At 38.7% G+C, this 17,708-nt stretch overlaps 1 protein-coding gene across 4 annotated transcripts in view; it reads left to right on the forward strand.

The window, feature by feature from the left end:
* LOC126336805 (mediator of RNA polymerase II transcription subunit 13) overlaps nucleotides 1–17,708 on the forward strand; it is a 202,188-nt gene that overhangs the window by 111,803 nt on the left and 72,677 nt on the right. For 3 of the 4 annotated variants that reach the window (XM_050000847.1, XM_050000856.1, XM_050000866.1), the window contains exons 3-9: nucleotides 5,560–5,644; nucleotides 7,289–7,372; nucleotides 9,339–9,484; nucleotides 9,620–10,148; nucleotides 10,845–11,048; nucleotides 14,705–15,062; nucleotides 16,705–16,946. In XM_050000847.1, the coding sequence (XP_049856804.1) occupies nucleotides 5,560–5,644; nucleotides 7,289–7,372; nucleotides 9,339–9,484; nucleotides 9,620–10,148; nucleotides 10,845–11,048; nucleotides 14,705–15,062; nucleotides 16,705–16,946 (1,648 nt within the window). The remainder of the gene's footprint in view (nucleotides 1–5,559; nucleotides 5,645–7,288; nucleotides 7,373–9,338; nucleotides 9,485–9,619; nucleotides 10,149–10,844; nucleotides 11,049–14,704; nucleotides 15,063–16,704; nucleotides 16,947–17,708) is intronic. The other variant, XM_050000875.1, reaches the window with a different exon arrangement.

The following is a 17,708-nucleotide window of genomic DNA, read 5'->3' on the forward strand; positions in this document are numbered from 1 at the left end:
GTCGGAGAGACGTCTTGAAGTCATGGAACTTTGATATACTACCAGAAATTACGCCGATGTCAATTCTGGGCGGAAAACAGTAGCTAAGCTGATGCCATTAGGTGGTAGATAGCTTATTTCTCTGTATCCTTACAGCATCGAGCGTTCGTGTCCACGTTCCCTAAGGGTATTGCCACTGTCCCAGTTAAAGCAGTTTTTGCTGATTTCATATTTGAAGCAGTTGTCCAGCATAGGTAAACGAGATAAAAATTGAAAGGCATTCGTTTACACTTTGTGCAAAGGATACATAATTCACGAAAATCTTGATAACTGTTCGTAAATAACGTGTTGAGAGCGTTTGTTGGTCACGTTCAGTAGTTAATGTATCTGTAATGTCGGTTCATGGTTGGAAAGCATTTAAACACAATTGCTTGTATCATTCTAAGAGAATAAGAGGTATATATACTGCCTGCTTTTTATTAAAAAAAATTGAGAAAAGCAGCTGTACGGTCTTGGTGAATTTACAGCAGACGACTTGGTAACACATTCTATTAACAGAAGACCGGAAGTCTTCATAGAGGTCTGTGACTGTGATGCGGTAAGTCAAAATTGTCTGTGTGGACTGCACATTTCCTCAAATGGATAATGTGTTTCGGCAACGTGCGTTCATCAGATCAAAAACTTTAAGAATCAAGACATCGTACTATATGAAATAGTTCAATATTGTACCCGGCATAAGCGCATACTGACTACTGAGTCATTTGCTGCGCTGTGGCGTATGTTAGCCTGCGCAATCTGTGCTATAATCCGTTCATCATAAGAACAACCCCGATGTATACATTGCACTATGTATTCTTCCGTGTTTGCTGGAACCTCATTGAATTTCCGTTTGACGTGGGACTGCAGCCAAGCTGTCCCGAGACTGTCAAGTACGATAATAAGGATACATTTTGTGCTGTGCCTTATGTGCACATCGACTAAGCGATAATACGGGACAACAGCTTTATCAGCGCATTTAACTAGCACAGCACTGGCCGGTCAGCTGGTACAGCGAGCCTGCAGTGACGTGACCAGCTGCAGTTTCACACGTAAAAAGAGAGCAGAGGATCAATACAGCTTCGAATGTAATTTAATTTTTAAGTAGAATGAAATAATACACTGCAAATCTCTCACAATACGCTCCTTACACGAAAACCGTAACACGTTATCGTTATTGGCTAACGTACTATTGTAATTAAAAATAAGAATGATGAAAATTCCTGAGTTAACCACAGGATAATTTTTCTGCATAAGCTGTGTGTAAAGTAAGAGAATATTGAAGGATTTCACCGTATAGTTAAATATTGAAGCCACTGAAGATATTACTTAGTCACTCGTCTGCTTATATCTTAGCTCCTTCCGTATCCGGTACCGAGAAATGCATTTAAGTTCTGGAGGTGTCACCCGCTACGTTGATAACGGGCCCATCTACAACAGAATTCACGAAGCCAACCAGCCGCAGCGTTTTCTCTTCTGTTATGACGAGTCGTTCTAAATCCCGCCAGCGTTCGGCAGTGACGTGTGAAATAGCTGCATGCGTTAGTTCCAGTACGTCTGAGGCTTAACAGTCTTGCTACTTCTCGGGCCAAATCCCGCAGCTTGGCTCCAGAGCAGTTCCGTTGGGTTCATAGTGTAATGGTACAGTAGCAAATGTAAATATGCGACATTTGTATTTTGTGCTCGATGTTGTGAAAATGATTGTTTTTCATGTTTCTGAGATACTTACCTATCTCTGTGGCATAAAACGATGGACATAGTCCAAATAAAGAGAATTTGGTTTTTCATTTTTGCCCTAAAAATTAAATTATGTTTAAATTAGGTAAACAACTTTTATGAACAGTTTTTCATGAAACATCGATGATTAAGAATTTGTATTTGAAATGGAAATAGGAATTTCGCGTCGAATATGTAATTAGAAACAAGAAGACGTGCATTATACATGAAAAATGATGATTTTTATAATTACGAGATGTAGGTATTTAAAGTTGAACGAGGAAAAAAACTGCGCTACAAGTTCCATGTAAATTTGACATCTGCAGCATATACAGTGCTAGGAAAACTTCAAAGCCGATTAGCTCCGTAAATTTATGAAAAACATTAAGAATAGCCTATTTCTCGCCACTTTTTAACCGTGTTCCACTACAGAACAGAAAGGAGCCTCAGCCATTTTTATACTGCGCATTGCGCGACAATCAGAGCACAACGCTGCAGAGGCTGTAACTGTACACGATTTTTGAAATAAAAACTACGTAGCTAAAGCGTGATTAAGAAAAACGTTGATGACTGTTAATACGTTTGAATATCATAAGGTTAACGTTACTTAGTAATAAGATATCTAATACATAAGTAGGACCTACTGGCATCTGACCAAACAGCGCGTTTATGTTTGTTCACATCAGGTTTATTCTTATGATGAACGGACTACAGTCATTGACGACCCCTGTTGACAAGTAGGTGTCCACGGCCTGTGAAAAGACCATTTCTGGGGGAGGGGGGGGGGGGGGGTGCCTTATGCGTCAGGCACCCTAACTGCGGTCAACTTGAACAGAACGTTCAAAAGTATGCTTAAAGTTCCTGCAATGCGTGCCATTGTGGCGTGTACTCAATTGCATAGAAAGAATAATGCAATAATTCCACCTTAAAGTTTTAAATCGTCCGTGCAAAAAATCTCATAAGTAATTCGTTGTCACAGACAGTGTAATTATATCCGACGATGGAAGTGAGTAAAACGCAGTCTAAACATTTTTCAGCCAGTAAATTAGTCCACGTCTCAGCTTTGCACTCTTGTAACAGACCATTACGAGGAAAAATGCCCTAAAGAAACCTAGTGAATCGGGGGGGGGGGGGGGGGATATAACGATGGAAGCTCTATGATGCTGTTTGCGGAAGAGGAGGATGTCTGTGGGAAGATTACAACACCGGAAGACTATAGCGAATGAAGACCGAGGTTTGGTTCTAAATGTAACGAATCACACACAAATAGGCAGAGAGCGCCATTACCATTCAATTTACACTGACAGCGATGTATCACTGGAAACAATAACCGCTTTAAAATACCTCGGGGTAAACGTCCAGAGCAGCCTAAAGTTGCGTGGACACTTCAGAACTGGCCGCGTGGTCTAAGGCGTCTTGTCACGTTCCGCGCGGCTCTCCCCGACGGAGGTTCGATTCCTCCCTCGGGCATGGGTGTGTGTGTTACCCTTCGCGCAAGTTAGTTTAAGTTTAGGGACCGATGACCTCCGCAGTTTGGTCCCAGACCACCTTACCACAGATTCCCAAACTTAAAACTAGTTGCAGGAAAACAAATCCTCAAGCTGACATGTAATTGCAGAATCTTAAGGTAGACGTTAATTCACGAAGAAAAGTGGCTTAAGAAACACACGTTCGACAAATTCTTCAGTACTTCACCATGTAGCATGACGGGGGAAGAGAGAGATTCGAAGAAGATGGCTGCATTTCGTTACAGGTTCGTTTAGTAAGCGCGAGAGCATTGTGGAGCAGTTCACCAAATAACGTTGCTGGCGCTGTGCATTACAGAGAAATTCCTAAATGAGTCGAGAAACAAATTTCTTCTTCCATACTCGTAGATCTCGTTACATGGCCACGACGAGAAAATAGAGAAGTTAGACTTCATTCCGAGGCTACAGCAGTGCGCAAGTGTAAGAGGAAAGGAAGAAAGTGTTAAAAATACTTCAATTAGACAGGTGTAAGTCTGGTCATGTTTTATCAGTTGTTTTTTCGAATAGTGTGATGTTAGCATTTGGTTTCATATGTACCGGTAGAAAGCGGTGTGTAGTATGTAAATAGTTTCTATTATTGAATTTATGTTATTGTATATGAATTTAATCAATCATATAATTTGCAGTAACACATTTTTATTGTTTAGTACTTTCTTCCGCCGACCCCTTCAAATTATATTGGTACGGAGAAGTACGCTAGCCACACACCGGAAGGTGTCTTTCAGAATGTAGGTGGAGGGTAGATGACAGCAACGTCAACGGACCATTTGAGCTTCCTGGGTTCGGTGTTTATGGACTCGGGCGCTCTGTAGCGCCTTAGAGAACGTCCTGTAGCAGCCGCAGGAGGCTGGGGCGTCACGGTAGCCGGTAAGCAGGTGCCTGCTCAGGGAAGAGGCACGGTGCCAGAGCTCGCGAAAGTGTGCCGGGCGGGCGTTCGCGACGCGGCGTGGCGCGGCGTAGCGTGGCAACGTCGGGGCGCGGGAGCGATGAGCGCCGCTGCGCTGCTCTGGAATCCGCTAGCCCGGCCGCGGCGCGGCAAGGCGCGCTGACCTTCCAGCAGCGGGTCATTGTCCAGCCCGCCGCCGCGCCGCCCATTCAGCGCCGCTCGTGGACCCGTCTTCTGCGAGCTTCCCACATATCCCCAACAAATTGTACTTTTGTTCATTTTGGAGTCGATGACTAGAAAACGTCTAGTGTTATGCCCATAAAGCAATAGGACAGGTGAATGGGTAGATTCAGTCTTCCTAGATTTCCGCAATGCAGTACCGCATCGTCAACTACTAACCGAAATCGATCGTACGGACTATCTTCACAGGTACGTGAAAGTCTCGAGGAATGTTTGACTAGTAGAACACACTGCCTTGTATTGGACGGAGAATGTTCAACAGAAACAAAAGTAAGAACAGGTATGGCCCAAAGAAATGCAGTAGGAACTCAGGAAATTACCGTCTTTGGACTGTTCTCCGACTTGGACTAAATTTCCACTCGATGTAATGGCTGCTCTCTTTAAATTTGGATGAATGTACGATACTGCCTATAAAGAGGAAAAAAGAACCAAATAGCGGCCGATTTGCCGAGCGTACTGAGCAGGTCTCGTCGCACAGTTATTTAGGTGAAATACTAAGAATTGGGACGTTCACGTGAAATCGGTAGTACTAATGGCAAATGGAGGACTTAGGTTCGTCGGAAGGCGTGCATTGTGAAAATGCCGTGCGTCTGTGGAAGAAACTGTGAACGATATACTAATACAGCAAATTGGAAAGATATTAAATGAATTCGGGTAATTGCAGCTAGTGTCATAACAGGACAAATAGCGCCTATGAAACTGTAGCAGAAATACTCGTGGAACTTCCCCGAATGAGAATCCTTGGACAAAAACCATCTTCATTCTCGCAGGACCCCATTGTGTCAGTTCAGAGAACGTGTGCAATCATTATGCTCTCGGCGTAGTATATGTTGTGTTGAGGCCGTGAGAATATGATAAAGAGAAATTAGGGAGTGTACAGTGCTTTGTAGACAGTGATTCCTTCCTTACTCAACACTTAAATGGAATGAAAGAGAAAGTCTATAATATTGGTAAAATTCGCCATTCACTGGGCACTGTAAGTGGCTTATGGAGTTAATATGTAGATGTAATGTGTAACTATTAAATTTTTTATGTAATTGACATAAAAAAAACTCGTGTACCTAGAAATTTCTCATTTGCCCACGTATATAACACTTGGCTTCTGTTTGTACATTTAATGGTATGACTGTTATTTGCATTCTGTGTTAAACATTCACTCTTTCTTCTGTGCTGCAGAAGGGGAGCAGGGCTCGTGGGAGAGTGGTCTGTCCTATGAGTGTCGCTCACTACTCTTCAAGGCACTACATAATCTAATAGAGAGGTAAGTAGTGATATGAAAACTAAGTTTTGATCCCAACTACTCTAGTGTTCTCAAGACTGTGCCCAATGATTGTGTAAATAAACTACAGAGGCTCTTTAGAGTGATTCTCAGAAGTTTATTTTCATGGATGCGTTAAAAATGCATCAAAGTTAATTATTTTTGTATTAGTCATTTGAATCTGTCAGTTGTACAGCGTGAGAAAAAGTCACACCAGTAGCTTAAAACTTATATATGTAGCACTGATCCTGAATTTGCTGTTGTTTTTTAGAAATTTTCTTGGCTGTACTAGAATGTGCAGTTGAAATTTATAAAATAATTGACCTTTCAATTGAGATAACTCGGAAGGCAAAAATATTTCTAGTTTTTGTCATAAAATGAGAAGCTTTATTTCCCATAATGAATAAAACCTATGTAGTTGAAAAATGATAGAGTTTTTGCCTACTTCAGTGCAGGTAGTGTAATTATTTTGCAAGACACATTTTAGAAAGCTCATTTTATCATCAGAATGGCACTGTTTCCCAAACTAGTAACTGTACATGCAACAAAAAGCAAATGACTAAAATTGAATGTAGTTGTGGATTTCAAAAGCAAGTAAAATTCGATTGGGTGAAATTGAATATGTGAGTCATGATTTCAGTAACACGAAACATATTTTTCTTTATATTTTAGGATTTTTGATATCTCCATGTATCTGAAGAGACCTTTTTAAAAAAAAATACAAAACTATCCTGTGTTCAGTTTCTTCTGCATCATTTCTGTAATAGCCTTTATCTACCTAATGGATGAAGACAGTAACATGAGTAAATGAGGGTTGATGCTGAAGTTTGACAAACCATGAAACTTTCTCCTGGTTAGCAGTGATATGAACTGGCACAGCTATGAAGAAGGTAAAACGAAGGACCAGGCATGAGTCTGTAACCATGTTTCCTGAGTATGTATTCAGCTGTAATCTTTGATGGAGCCAAATTAATGTTCAAACCAGTATTCTCATTTGAAGAGGCCTAGCTGTTTTGTATTTGAAATATGAGAATAGCAACACGTTATTTTGAAAGGGTTAAACAACAGAAAATACATTTTAATTATTTACTAAAATATTATTGCCATAAAATATGATAAATTGTAAATCTGCATTTGAATATTGTCACATTTTAGTCAAAACACAATCAAACAATGTAGAACTGCAGTAGTACAATAGGAGACACAGCAATAAGACGCTGAAGTTGTAGATGGTGAAACACTGGTCCAGTTGCAGGTGGAATAGATGCACAATGTGACCTTAACAACAGGAAAAGAGGTATTTACTGAGGAATGGACAATGCTGAAATGGTTTTAAATACCCTTTTCAAGAAAATGTCTATTTTTAGAAACTGGCAATTACTCAGTCAAGGTGACGAGTGTTGCACATGATGGATTTAGTCTATTTGTAGGCAGAAGTATCCTGCTTACATGTTATTGGTTCAAGCTCAGTTATGTGTAGATATAGGAATATCTGTAGATGCTATATCTGTACCATTTTATTCATTACTCAGTAAACATAATTTTTCTGAAATGTAACAAATAATTACACACAGATATGCTGTTAGATGGGATACAAATATTTAATTCCGAGAGTGTTTACATGTTTCTTAATATTTTCTGTTACAGGTGCCTGTTATCACGCGATTTTGTTCGTCTTGGCAAGTGGTTTATACAGCCTTATGAAGGCTCAGAAAAGATGATAGGTGCCAGGTGCGTAATAAACCTTCCTTTACTCCAGAAATAGTACCTCCGATATTTGAGTGAACAGAAATAATTGCTCATTTGTTGATTGTATTATGTACGGTTGAATTTACTAAACTTAAAATTCCTATGAATTATAGTGTGTGTTTTCTTTTAGACATGTCTGAAAGAACAGGCACCAGACACACAAATGTATGTGCCTTGACAGCAGTTAATGATCCTTCAGTGCAGATGCGCTCTTCATCTGACCTCTGGAGTAATCAGCATGAGGCTGCGAGCAATAAGGATAATGGACAGGGAATGCTATGTACATAGTGTGCAACAAGTTAGGAATTTTGGTTGGACATGAAGTGTGCTCAAATAGCCAAAGTAGTTAAGGTGATCTCTTACATGAAATTTGGGTTGGACATGAAGTGTGCTCAAATAGCTAAAGTAGTTAAGATGATCTCTTACATGAAGTGAGAAATCTGGGTTCCTGCATATATTTCTTCATCTGTACTCTGCAAATCATCGTGAGGTGCATGGCAGAGGATATGCCCCATTGTACCAGTTCCTAGGGTTTCTTCCTATTCTATTTACATATGGAGCACGAGAAGAATAATTATTTGAATGTCTGTATGTGTGCAGTAATTATTCTAGTCCTATCTTCATGATGCTATGTGAACGATATGTACGGGGTTGTAGTATATTCCTAGAGTAATCATTTAAACCCAGTTCTTGAAACTTTGTAGACTTTCTTGGGATAGTTTACGCCTATCTTCAAGAGCTTTCCAGTTCAGCTCCTTCACTATGTCCATGACAATCTCACAGCTTGAGTCCTGGTCCGGCAAAAATTTTCGCTTGATGCCATCAAATTTATTTCAATGCCCAAATGCTTCAAAGTTTAGAATTTCAGGTTCATCACAAATACAAATTTTGTGGTATGAAGTCAGAATTTAGATGCATAATTGGTGTGAATAAATTGGTATAAGGAATAAAGGAAGTAAAAAATGAAATCCAAGGTATTATTATGTAGAAGAAGCACCTTAATTTCTGTTTGCTCAAATACAAATCAGTTAGACAAGCCTGTTAGAACAAATATTTATGAACATATTTATCTAAACTCTCTGAAATTCATCACCAAGATGAAATCTAACAGTTTTGACACTTCTGTGGTGCCATCCTCAAGCTCCTGAGGATTAGAGCATCAGGTAATGCTGTACCTGTATTATATCTTGTTTTATGTATATCTTGTGTGTGTGTGTGTGTGTGTGTGTGTGTGTGTGTGTGTGTGTGTCGTGTACCTGTATTGTATCTTGTGCTATACACCAGACACACACTACATTGTTTATTTGTTGATGTTCTAATGGTCAGGGGCCTGAGTGTGGCACCCGTGGAATGCTGAAACTTGTAACTTAAGGGAAAATAAATAAGAACTGATTGACACAGGCCTGTTGCATGTTTTTTGTTCTTCATAAGGTATGATAAGCTTCTATCTCAAGTCCATGACACATCGCTTGCTTCATGACATGTGCACCTAGTCTTTAGTGTTTGTTGTGCATTGATGCCTCTCTAGACATTTCTGAAAGCTAGGAGTCAATTGTTTTTGGATTTGGTTATTGGTTGGCCTTGCTCCGTGAGTCCACATTGAAGCAGGTAGAAGAGGATCATGTATTGTAAATATTGTAGGAACAGACACCAATATATTCTTATTGAATCTGCTGTATACATACCAAATGTTTTTAAGACTGGTATTATTCAGTGAAAAAAGATATTGCAATTCATCCAATGAAAAATCTAGGATGGGATGTAACAATATTATGAGAAGGAAAGTTGCTACTCATCACATAGCAAAGATGGTGAGTCACAGCAAGGACTATCTGCGACTCAGCATCTTCGCTATATGATGTGTAACAACTTTCCTTCTCATAAGATTGCAATTTTATTGGGTTTCATTAAATGTGGTGTGTACTGACTTGCATTGTTCTATTTTCAGCACACACTTCTCTTTCTCCTTCGCATTTTTTGTCCATGGTGAGAGCACCGTGTGTGCAAGTATCGACGTTCGCACTCATCCGTTAGTTCGCAGTTTAACTTGGCAACATCTTCAGCAGGCACAGGCTTCTTCATCAGGTATTCCAGGTAATGAGATTGACCTGTCCCATGTTCCACTACATATCACTAGTATCTACACAGAATTGATTGCATATTTAATTATTATTGTCCTTAAGATACATAATTATGACAATACTTGACTAAAGAGGATCAATTTTACAGTGATTCTTGCTCCGTATGGTATGGCTGGTACCCTAACTGGCCAGATTTACAAGAGCACCGACGTGCAAGTCCAGCGACACTTGGAAGACTGGCGGCAGTTTTTTCCCCTTGGGCCAAAGTGCTCAAGTCGTGACGGAGGTGGTGAAGAGTCTGCACTTCCCCCTGCAGTAGAGGTACTGGTGGGTGGCACAAAAATGCGCTATCCCAGGTGCTATGTGCTTGTCACGGACATGGATGATCCATCTGCCGCTCCAAATCGAGCAACGTTGGGATTGTCTCCTGCGGCAGCAGCAGATGCAGTTCTCCGCTCCGTCAGCCTTCCAGCGACCACTGCACCTGCAGACACTTCCACCCCACCTCCGCCACCTTCACATCAGAGTCCTGGTCCAGCAGCATGCCTGACTGAGAATGTGTGGCAGGACAATGCTTTGAATCCCACACAGCATGAACAACATGAGCAGGCGTCGCCCGCAACAGGCCTCTGGGAGTTTGCAGACCCTACCAGGAAAGCTCCCTGCAATTGTTCTAAGTGAGTCAAGGTTGCAGAGCAACATTTTACATTCATTGTTTCTACTTCAATCTCTGCCTGTTTTATGATTTATATGGTAGTAAAAATCTCACCAGGCATAAAGTAACGGTTGTCTAGACACCCCTGTAAGCATGTCTAAACTTAATCTGCATTCTTAATGTTACCATAGATGTTATTGTGTACAATAAAGATTCCTACATGTGATACTTCAGTTAATAAGTGTCTCGTGACATGGGAATACTGCTGTTTCTTGCTCGCACTATTTTTGTGTTTAGAGTGAACAGTTTCTCTATTCATTACGCTAAACATATGCGACGTGATACAGTTTTCCTTTTATTCGGTGTATGTAGAAATAGAACATGTTGATCTGGTGATTGCATGACATTATTTTGATCTATTATTGCATTCATTGCAGGTAGCATGTTTAAAACTTCGAGATTTCCTTCTTTTAGCTTTTGTATCCTAAGTTGTCAGAGATACTTTGACTGGGTTGTTATTGCTCATTTGTTGTACTGTAGATTTTATCTTCATTTCTCTTTCATGTAATCTTAGTTTTCTATTTGCATTTCAATAGAGCTTGCTGTGAAAGTTGTAGCTTCCTTTTTACCAAGTTCACAGGACCAGGAAAGTTAATGTTATGTTGTAAGTAAGTAAAAGCTATCATGTCACACAAATGTAATGCTTCCGAACTTGCAGGTATAAGAAAGCTTCTGGTGCTAAACAAATAGCCCTGATCAAGGGTGGAGCTAATTCTAGCGGGGGTATGAAAACTCTGAAGGGTGAAAAAAATGAGAAGGGTGTCCGTGGGTGCGGGCGGGGTGGTGTGACACCTTTCCATCGACGCCCACCCCTCGGCGAGGAGGCGCCTTGTCCTCTTGAAGTAGCTGTGCCCCTTTCGAGGTTCGTAGACGAACACTACAGGCATTATCTTACTTTAAATTTACCGTAACATCCAAAAGTTACTCTAAGACTGTTGTGAGTGATCTCTTCTGGAGGTACGTTTTGGAGTGTTTTTCAGAATCACTTTTAAATGCAGTCATGTAAATTGGGCCATTGCTTATGGATTGCACATTCCGTGTTTTTAAATGGGATGAATATTATTTCATGCACTGAGTGGGTGTTTAATGTAACTTCTGTGCAGGGCGTATCAATGACTGTGATTGATGCTTGTCAAATGTATGCAAGTATTTGTTCAGTCACTATTAAATGGATGACTGGCTAAAATACGATTGTTTGCATTTGAAAGTTGTATGTATTTGCTTCTGTTTGTAATCCTAACACGAATTAAAGTAATTTTATCAATTACCTTCACTGTAACAAGGCGTGTAACAGGAAATCTAGTCAGTGCTTTAATTTGTGCTTCACGTGTTGTGTTTCCAGGTGTGTGCATATGTTTTCACTGGATTTGTTTTAATTTTTAAAGACCACTGTTGCATATTCATGTTAAGAGTGCTTTAAGCTGTTTACTTATGTGCAAGAGAGAACATTCTTGGGTGGAATTTTAAAGATTCTTGCCTCAAACTGGAATTAATTTTTTATTCAATGCATCAAACATGCAAAATCTGGAATGAGAGAACACTGGCGGCTTGGTAGCAGGACTTCTAGAATCTGCTTTAGTCTGTAGCCTTTTGGGTAATGAAACTCTGATCTGCCTTCTTATTACTTATTTGCCAATGGGTGCCTTTTAATGAAGGCAGACACACACTAATCACAGAATTTTTTTTTTTTTAAGTTCCTCAGTTGGCAGGGTATGTATTTAAGTTAAAATAACTATTTACTTGTTTGGCATAGAACTTCAGATCACAATACTGATTTGTGTTTCCAGTATGTTGTGTTTTATTAGAAGTTTCATTTTTGTGCTTTTACCTCTATGCTAGGCTTAAAATTGTTACTTGGATGTGCGTTATTAGTACTTGTGCATGGAACAATGCATCCTATTACTGGTTCTCAGAAGTAGTAATATTCTGGAATAGTGCATGCTTTGTTGCTTTGATATATTGTTCTTGGCAATATGTTGATACTCTTGGCGTTTTGGTATAGTTATTCATTTGAACATGTCATAAAATTGTAGATATTAATGTGTGCTACTAAACATTGCTATGCAGGACATGACAGTGTGAATGGGATCGTATTTCATTTTTTTTTTTTTTTTCCTCCTTTTGTTTCCATAGCTTCATATTTATGAGAGAGAATTTGCCTACACACAAATGTTGCTTAATAATACTGTAGTTTTAGTAAACTGTGGAGTTCCTTTGTTTTGGTGCTATTTTACTACTGTTACAGTGGAACCTCGCTTTTACACTTTTTGAAATAAAAAAAAGTGTAGACGGTGAGAAAATGCAAAACTTGGGAAATAACGTTTTATGGTTTAAAAGTATGGGATACCCCCTTGCACATTATGTATGATATATGTACATAACAGGCATCAGAATACTTGTCAGGGATTTGTTTATTATCTAATGAAGGTTTATCATCTAATGAAAACCGCTGATATAACTGGAACTTATAACTGTCTGGGAAGTAGGAACGTTTGACTCAATTTCATGTGTCATAATCGATGTTTTTGAAAGCCAGCAACTTTCACTCATTATTTAAAGAATGAAATGCTGCACTAGTTACAATTTTTTTTTATGCTTAGCACAACACATTTCTATAAATTTTTCTCGTTAAGTGCAAATATGTACATAAGTATTTTGTACGGTGTTTGAATGTGCGTTATTCTGCATCTCTTGCACTGTAGTCATCCTTTTGAGGTTATCAGGTACTGTGCCTCATCAGTTATGTAGAAAACCACACACTCGTGCAAACTATCACTCACATTGTTTGTGTAACATCACAAAAAAAATGTAAATACTGCACTTGACAATGAGAATAAATTTTTGAAACCTATTTTGCTCAGCATGAATAAAATACGTAATCTGCTCTGTGTTTAAACTAAAAACATCATTTGAGCATCGCAAAGTGAATGACGGTGTCAAACAGCGCTCCAAGTGTCCATAGGCCGAAACATGCTAAATATTGTTTGACAAAGGTGTTACAATGATCACAATTATCATGAAACTGCATTTGTGCAATAGAGACAGTTTGGAATTGATTGTGATTGGTCATGACATCTTCATTCGAAAGAACTTAGTTATTCCCATCAGCTACCACACCAAGTAGACCTTGGCAGCGGCGAGAGATACAGCACAAACTGTTCAAACTTTTACACGTTTACTGGCTCAGATGCACAGAGTGGAGTGTTGTGGTCTCAAGAAACTAAAACACATAATATTTATAAACACTACTGGATGGCCAGAATCGTGCCATTTTTTCTTCACAAACATTTTTTCGTAATGCGTAAATCACGGGAAAATGATGAATATGTTGGCGCAAAATTGGGTGCAAATTAACATTGTGGGCATAGGAAATTTGATGGGACCGGGAAAAAACGGGGTCGTAAACAGCAGGAAATGCTAATTCCTGGAATGTAAAAGCGGGGTTAAACTGTATTTTCAAAAAACCTGAAGAGTTCCAGAAGTAATAATATTGTACTACACCTGTCAGGACTTGTCTTTCTGCTTTATTATTCACATTTTTAAGTAGATCTACATAATACAAACAAACTGTAGATGTCTGCTATGAAGCAAGTAATAATCCATGATAAAACACTCTTGCTGCCTTTAAGGGAGCCTGGTAAAGACACACATTGAATATATTCAGTAACTATACTAGTCTCATTTGCTTGTGATATCAGTAGGGAAAAGTAAGTGTTGCTGGAGAAGTTTAATTTTGTATAAAAAGCAGAGTCCATTAACAACTTTATTTACTTTCATAAGAGACAGATGAGCTGGCTTTTTATTTACTTCCCTAAGAGACAGATGAGCTGGCTTTCTTTCCACCTTAGAAAGGGATGGTTCCTTTAGTGTGGGTTCAGAGTGCCTCACCCATTCCTTTCCCACTTCAATGCTGACTGTATATTTCTCCTTCTTTGTCCAGAAGAAAGAACCTATGGTTCCAGAAAGCTAGGCGCACTGGCTTTATTTAATGTCGTGCATGTTGATCTCCTATTCTGGGTGTTGCAGTGCTGAAGGTAAGTACTTGCCAGCCCATCCTTCTCTTTTGGAATTTATTTTGAGCAGTGGACAGATTAAAAGTCTGTCATTGATTCAGTAGGTATAACACCATATTATTAATGGACTTTTGATCTACAAGTGCATGAGTGCGCTCTCTCTCTCTCTCTCTCTCTCTCTCTCTCTCTCTCTCTCTCTCTCTCTCTCAATTTAATGGACAGGGTCAACTTCATCACCCATTTAAGTAGCAAGAAAAAATTTGCACCTTGAAATAAACAGTGTTAATAATACACCAGTTTCTCAGTTCATATTGAAATGTATCCCTTGATTTTGGCCTTTTGTTTGTAATTCACATCTCATACCAGCAGATAGACTTTGAAATACTACTGAAGTATTGGATACTAGCACAAGACAAAAGAGTGATTTATTAATTATTTTTCATTCTTAGCTCACACGATTGCTTTTCTTTGTTTACCTGTTACACAATTTGTATACTTCTTTCAGGCTGGCTGGTTCCGGAACTCCTTCAGGTGGCCCACCTTCCTATCCACGGGGCCAGTCGATGACTCCAAACCCGCTGCCCAACTTGCACAGTGGTGGAGGTCTTAACGATTCTCTGCCTGTGCCGTCAGTTGGATCTCCTGCATCAGCTGCTCCGTCCCCTCTTCCAAATCCGCATTCTCAGCCAGCTTCTGTGCCCCCTGCTGATCCCACAATGCCTACACTGAGTCCACATCCACCAACATCAACTGGCGGTCAGCCTCAGCCAGCAACACCTCTCGAATCTCAGGACAAGATAACACCGGCAGCCACACCTTCGGACCTCAATGGTCCAAAATCTGTTTCTTCTGTTTCTAATCAGGTAATATATATTTCTAAAGCACATCTTTCTTCAAGAATTGATAAACTTAATGATTGATAATATTAGTGTACAGTTTAAAATTATAATAATTATATTCATTGTCAACTAATATCATCATATTTGAAGCTGTAAGATGCGACTGTTGCTGTGTTACTTGCAGTTCCCAAAAGAAAAATTGTGTAGAAGTGCTCAGACTTCGTAAATTGTATGCCACACACCATGTTCTTCTACCGTAGCTGCAAAAGTATCATGCAAAAAGGAAATGAGAACAACTTGTAAAAGCTAGGCCAAACTTTGTTTGTTGATGTTAATTAGTAGTGTGCTAACTTCAACACACTGAATTCCTTAAAAGACAGCATTAAATACATAAGCAGGTTTACATTGTTTAAAGTGAAAGACAGTCTGTGGCCATTAGAAAACCACATTAGTTACCAAATTGTCAGTCAGTATTTTCACATTTTTCACAGCTGTTGCTCTTTATTACCTGAAAACAGCATGAACATCCAAGTCAGTGTGCAAATTTCAATATTGGCTAAAAAGTTGTGAACCAGTTTGTAAATAATGAAATGTAATCAGCTTTTTTAAAAAAGTTAGATTTTGCTCTACCGCCCTACCTTTTTTAATATTAAAAGTGTGATCAATGATGGTAATTTTTATTCACTTGTGTTTTGTTTTAAATGTTCAGTGATAAGTTTATTTGGGAGATAATGAATTGATAGCACTGCTAGTTGCCTAAGCTTAGTTTGGAGGATCTTTGTGGTCATATGGCAACCATTATTCTTGTTGCCATTTTTGTGAAATGAATACTTTCTGCCCAGACTGAAAATTATTCTGGTTCTGATGAATGAAAGTGTGCAGAGTAAGCTAAAATTAGCAGTTATATTAAAAGAAAAAGTTACTAAACTTTACCATTTAAGATAAATTCTAGACACTCTAGTGGACATCCAAGTTCTTATTCTGATGCCCATCCAGGAAGTTTGAACTTCTTTCTTGTGCCTTTCCCCAACTTTCCTGTAAAATGACCTATTTCCTTGTACAGAACTTTAAATAGTGTTCACTTTCTGTGGAATATGAAGGAAGTGAGCACACTGTAATACAAGCCTGTGAAAACATGCCTTATAAAAGAATTGTACGAACAGTGCAAGGGTAAACATATCCGATGACTTGTCAAATAACTGGCTTCTTCTGTGCAAAAAACAAGATCAAGACAAAACTAAATGCTTCCTAATCCACGGTATGACCAAACATGTTACATCGATAAACTTGAAAAATTGGAGAATAATTCTGAGGCAAAGGGATTGAGACTGTGACACTATTTATTCTACTTTGTAAAGTCCCATTTGCTTATATCAGTTTTATCAGGCAATATCTGTCTTTCTGCCTATCAATCTTTAACACATTTTGTTATCAAGACATAATTTCATGTTATTGTCAGCATTGGCTTCATATAGTTTGTTGCAAATCATCAACAATCTTGATGTGTTTCCTATTTATTCTGCAACAGTAGCAGATCATTATGGTTAAGGGGACTTCAGAGATATATTCTTTCGCTGTAGCTTCTAAAAAGAAAACTGTTTTAAATGTGTTCTAATATTTTTGATAGTGAAGTTTCTCTTTTTTATGTAGTATGCTTTGTCCACAGGTGTTTTCACCATATCCCACTACATCAAGTGTTGAACCTGCAACAAAAGCTGTTGATAGTGTGGGAGGCTCGCAGGGCCCTGCAAGTGCCCACTCCACAGCACCCTCACATCCAACAACTACAATTCAGGAAGTTCCACTTCTCAAGCGACCCATCCTTACTTCAAAGGAATATGAAAATATACTTATGGAAGAAGAACAGCCTCTGAAGTTGTTGTATGATTACTCTGCTATTGATGCTTGGTGAGTGTGCAGTAAAAAATTAGTATTAGGTTTTATTCTGACGTTCCGTGTTAATTTTTTAAAGTTTTTTATATGATGATGTCGAGAATATATTTAAAATTTTATCATTTATTTTATTGTCTCAGTTGCACATTTATTTTTTTGGTCTGACTAGTTTTGGTAAAAATTGATCATGTTCGGATCATTATAGCTGTATAAGCAACTTGGCATGACCATATGGAACTGCATATAATAATACAGTATGACTTTATGGCGGTATTCTTCTGTGTATTTCCTTCTTGGCATTATGAATTGCTTTTGCAGCCAAATAGATCTGGAGATGGGAAACTTTGAATGAAACTAATCATATGAGAAAAACAAATGTGCACTAAGATCACAAAATAAATTATAAAATTTTAATGTCAGAATGGTTCCTGAATCTCTTGCAATCAGCCTGTTGGCCATAGTGAGAATATATTTTTCGTAAATCTGTAGATCACTTTATGTTTACTATTCACATATTGTTTTCTTGCATCAGAAGATTAGTACTGCTATAAAACTATATGTTCTTTAGAATAGCAAATTAGATACAGTATAACCCCACTTTTAAGTTCCCAGAATTAACGTTTTCCTGCCGTTTACAACATTCTTTTATTGTTCCTTTCAACTTTCCTATGTTCACAATGTTAATTCACACACAGTTTTACATTGATGTATTTATGATTTTCCCTCAATTTAAGCTTTATAAAAGCAAAGTTCTTGGAGAAAAAAACAGATATACGT

This window comes from Schistocerca gregaria, chromosome 1 (assembly GCF_023897955.1).
Source record: "Schistocerca gregaria isolate iqSchGreg1 chromosome 1, iqSchGreg1.2, whole genome shotgun sequence".
NCBI classification, from domain to species: Eukaryota; Metazoa; Arthropoda; class Insecta; order Orthoptera; family Acrididae; genus Schistocerca; species Schistocerca gregaria.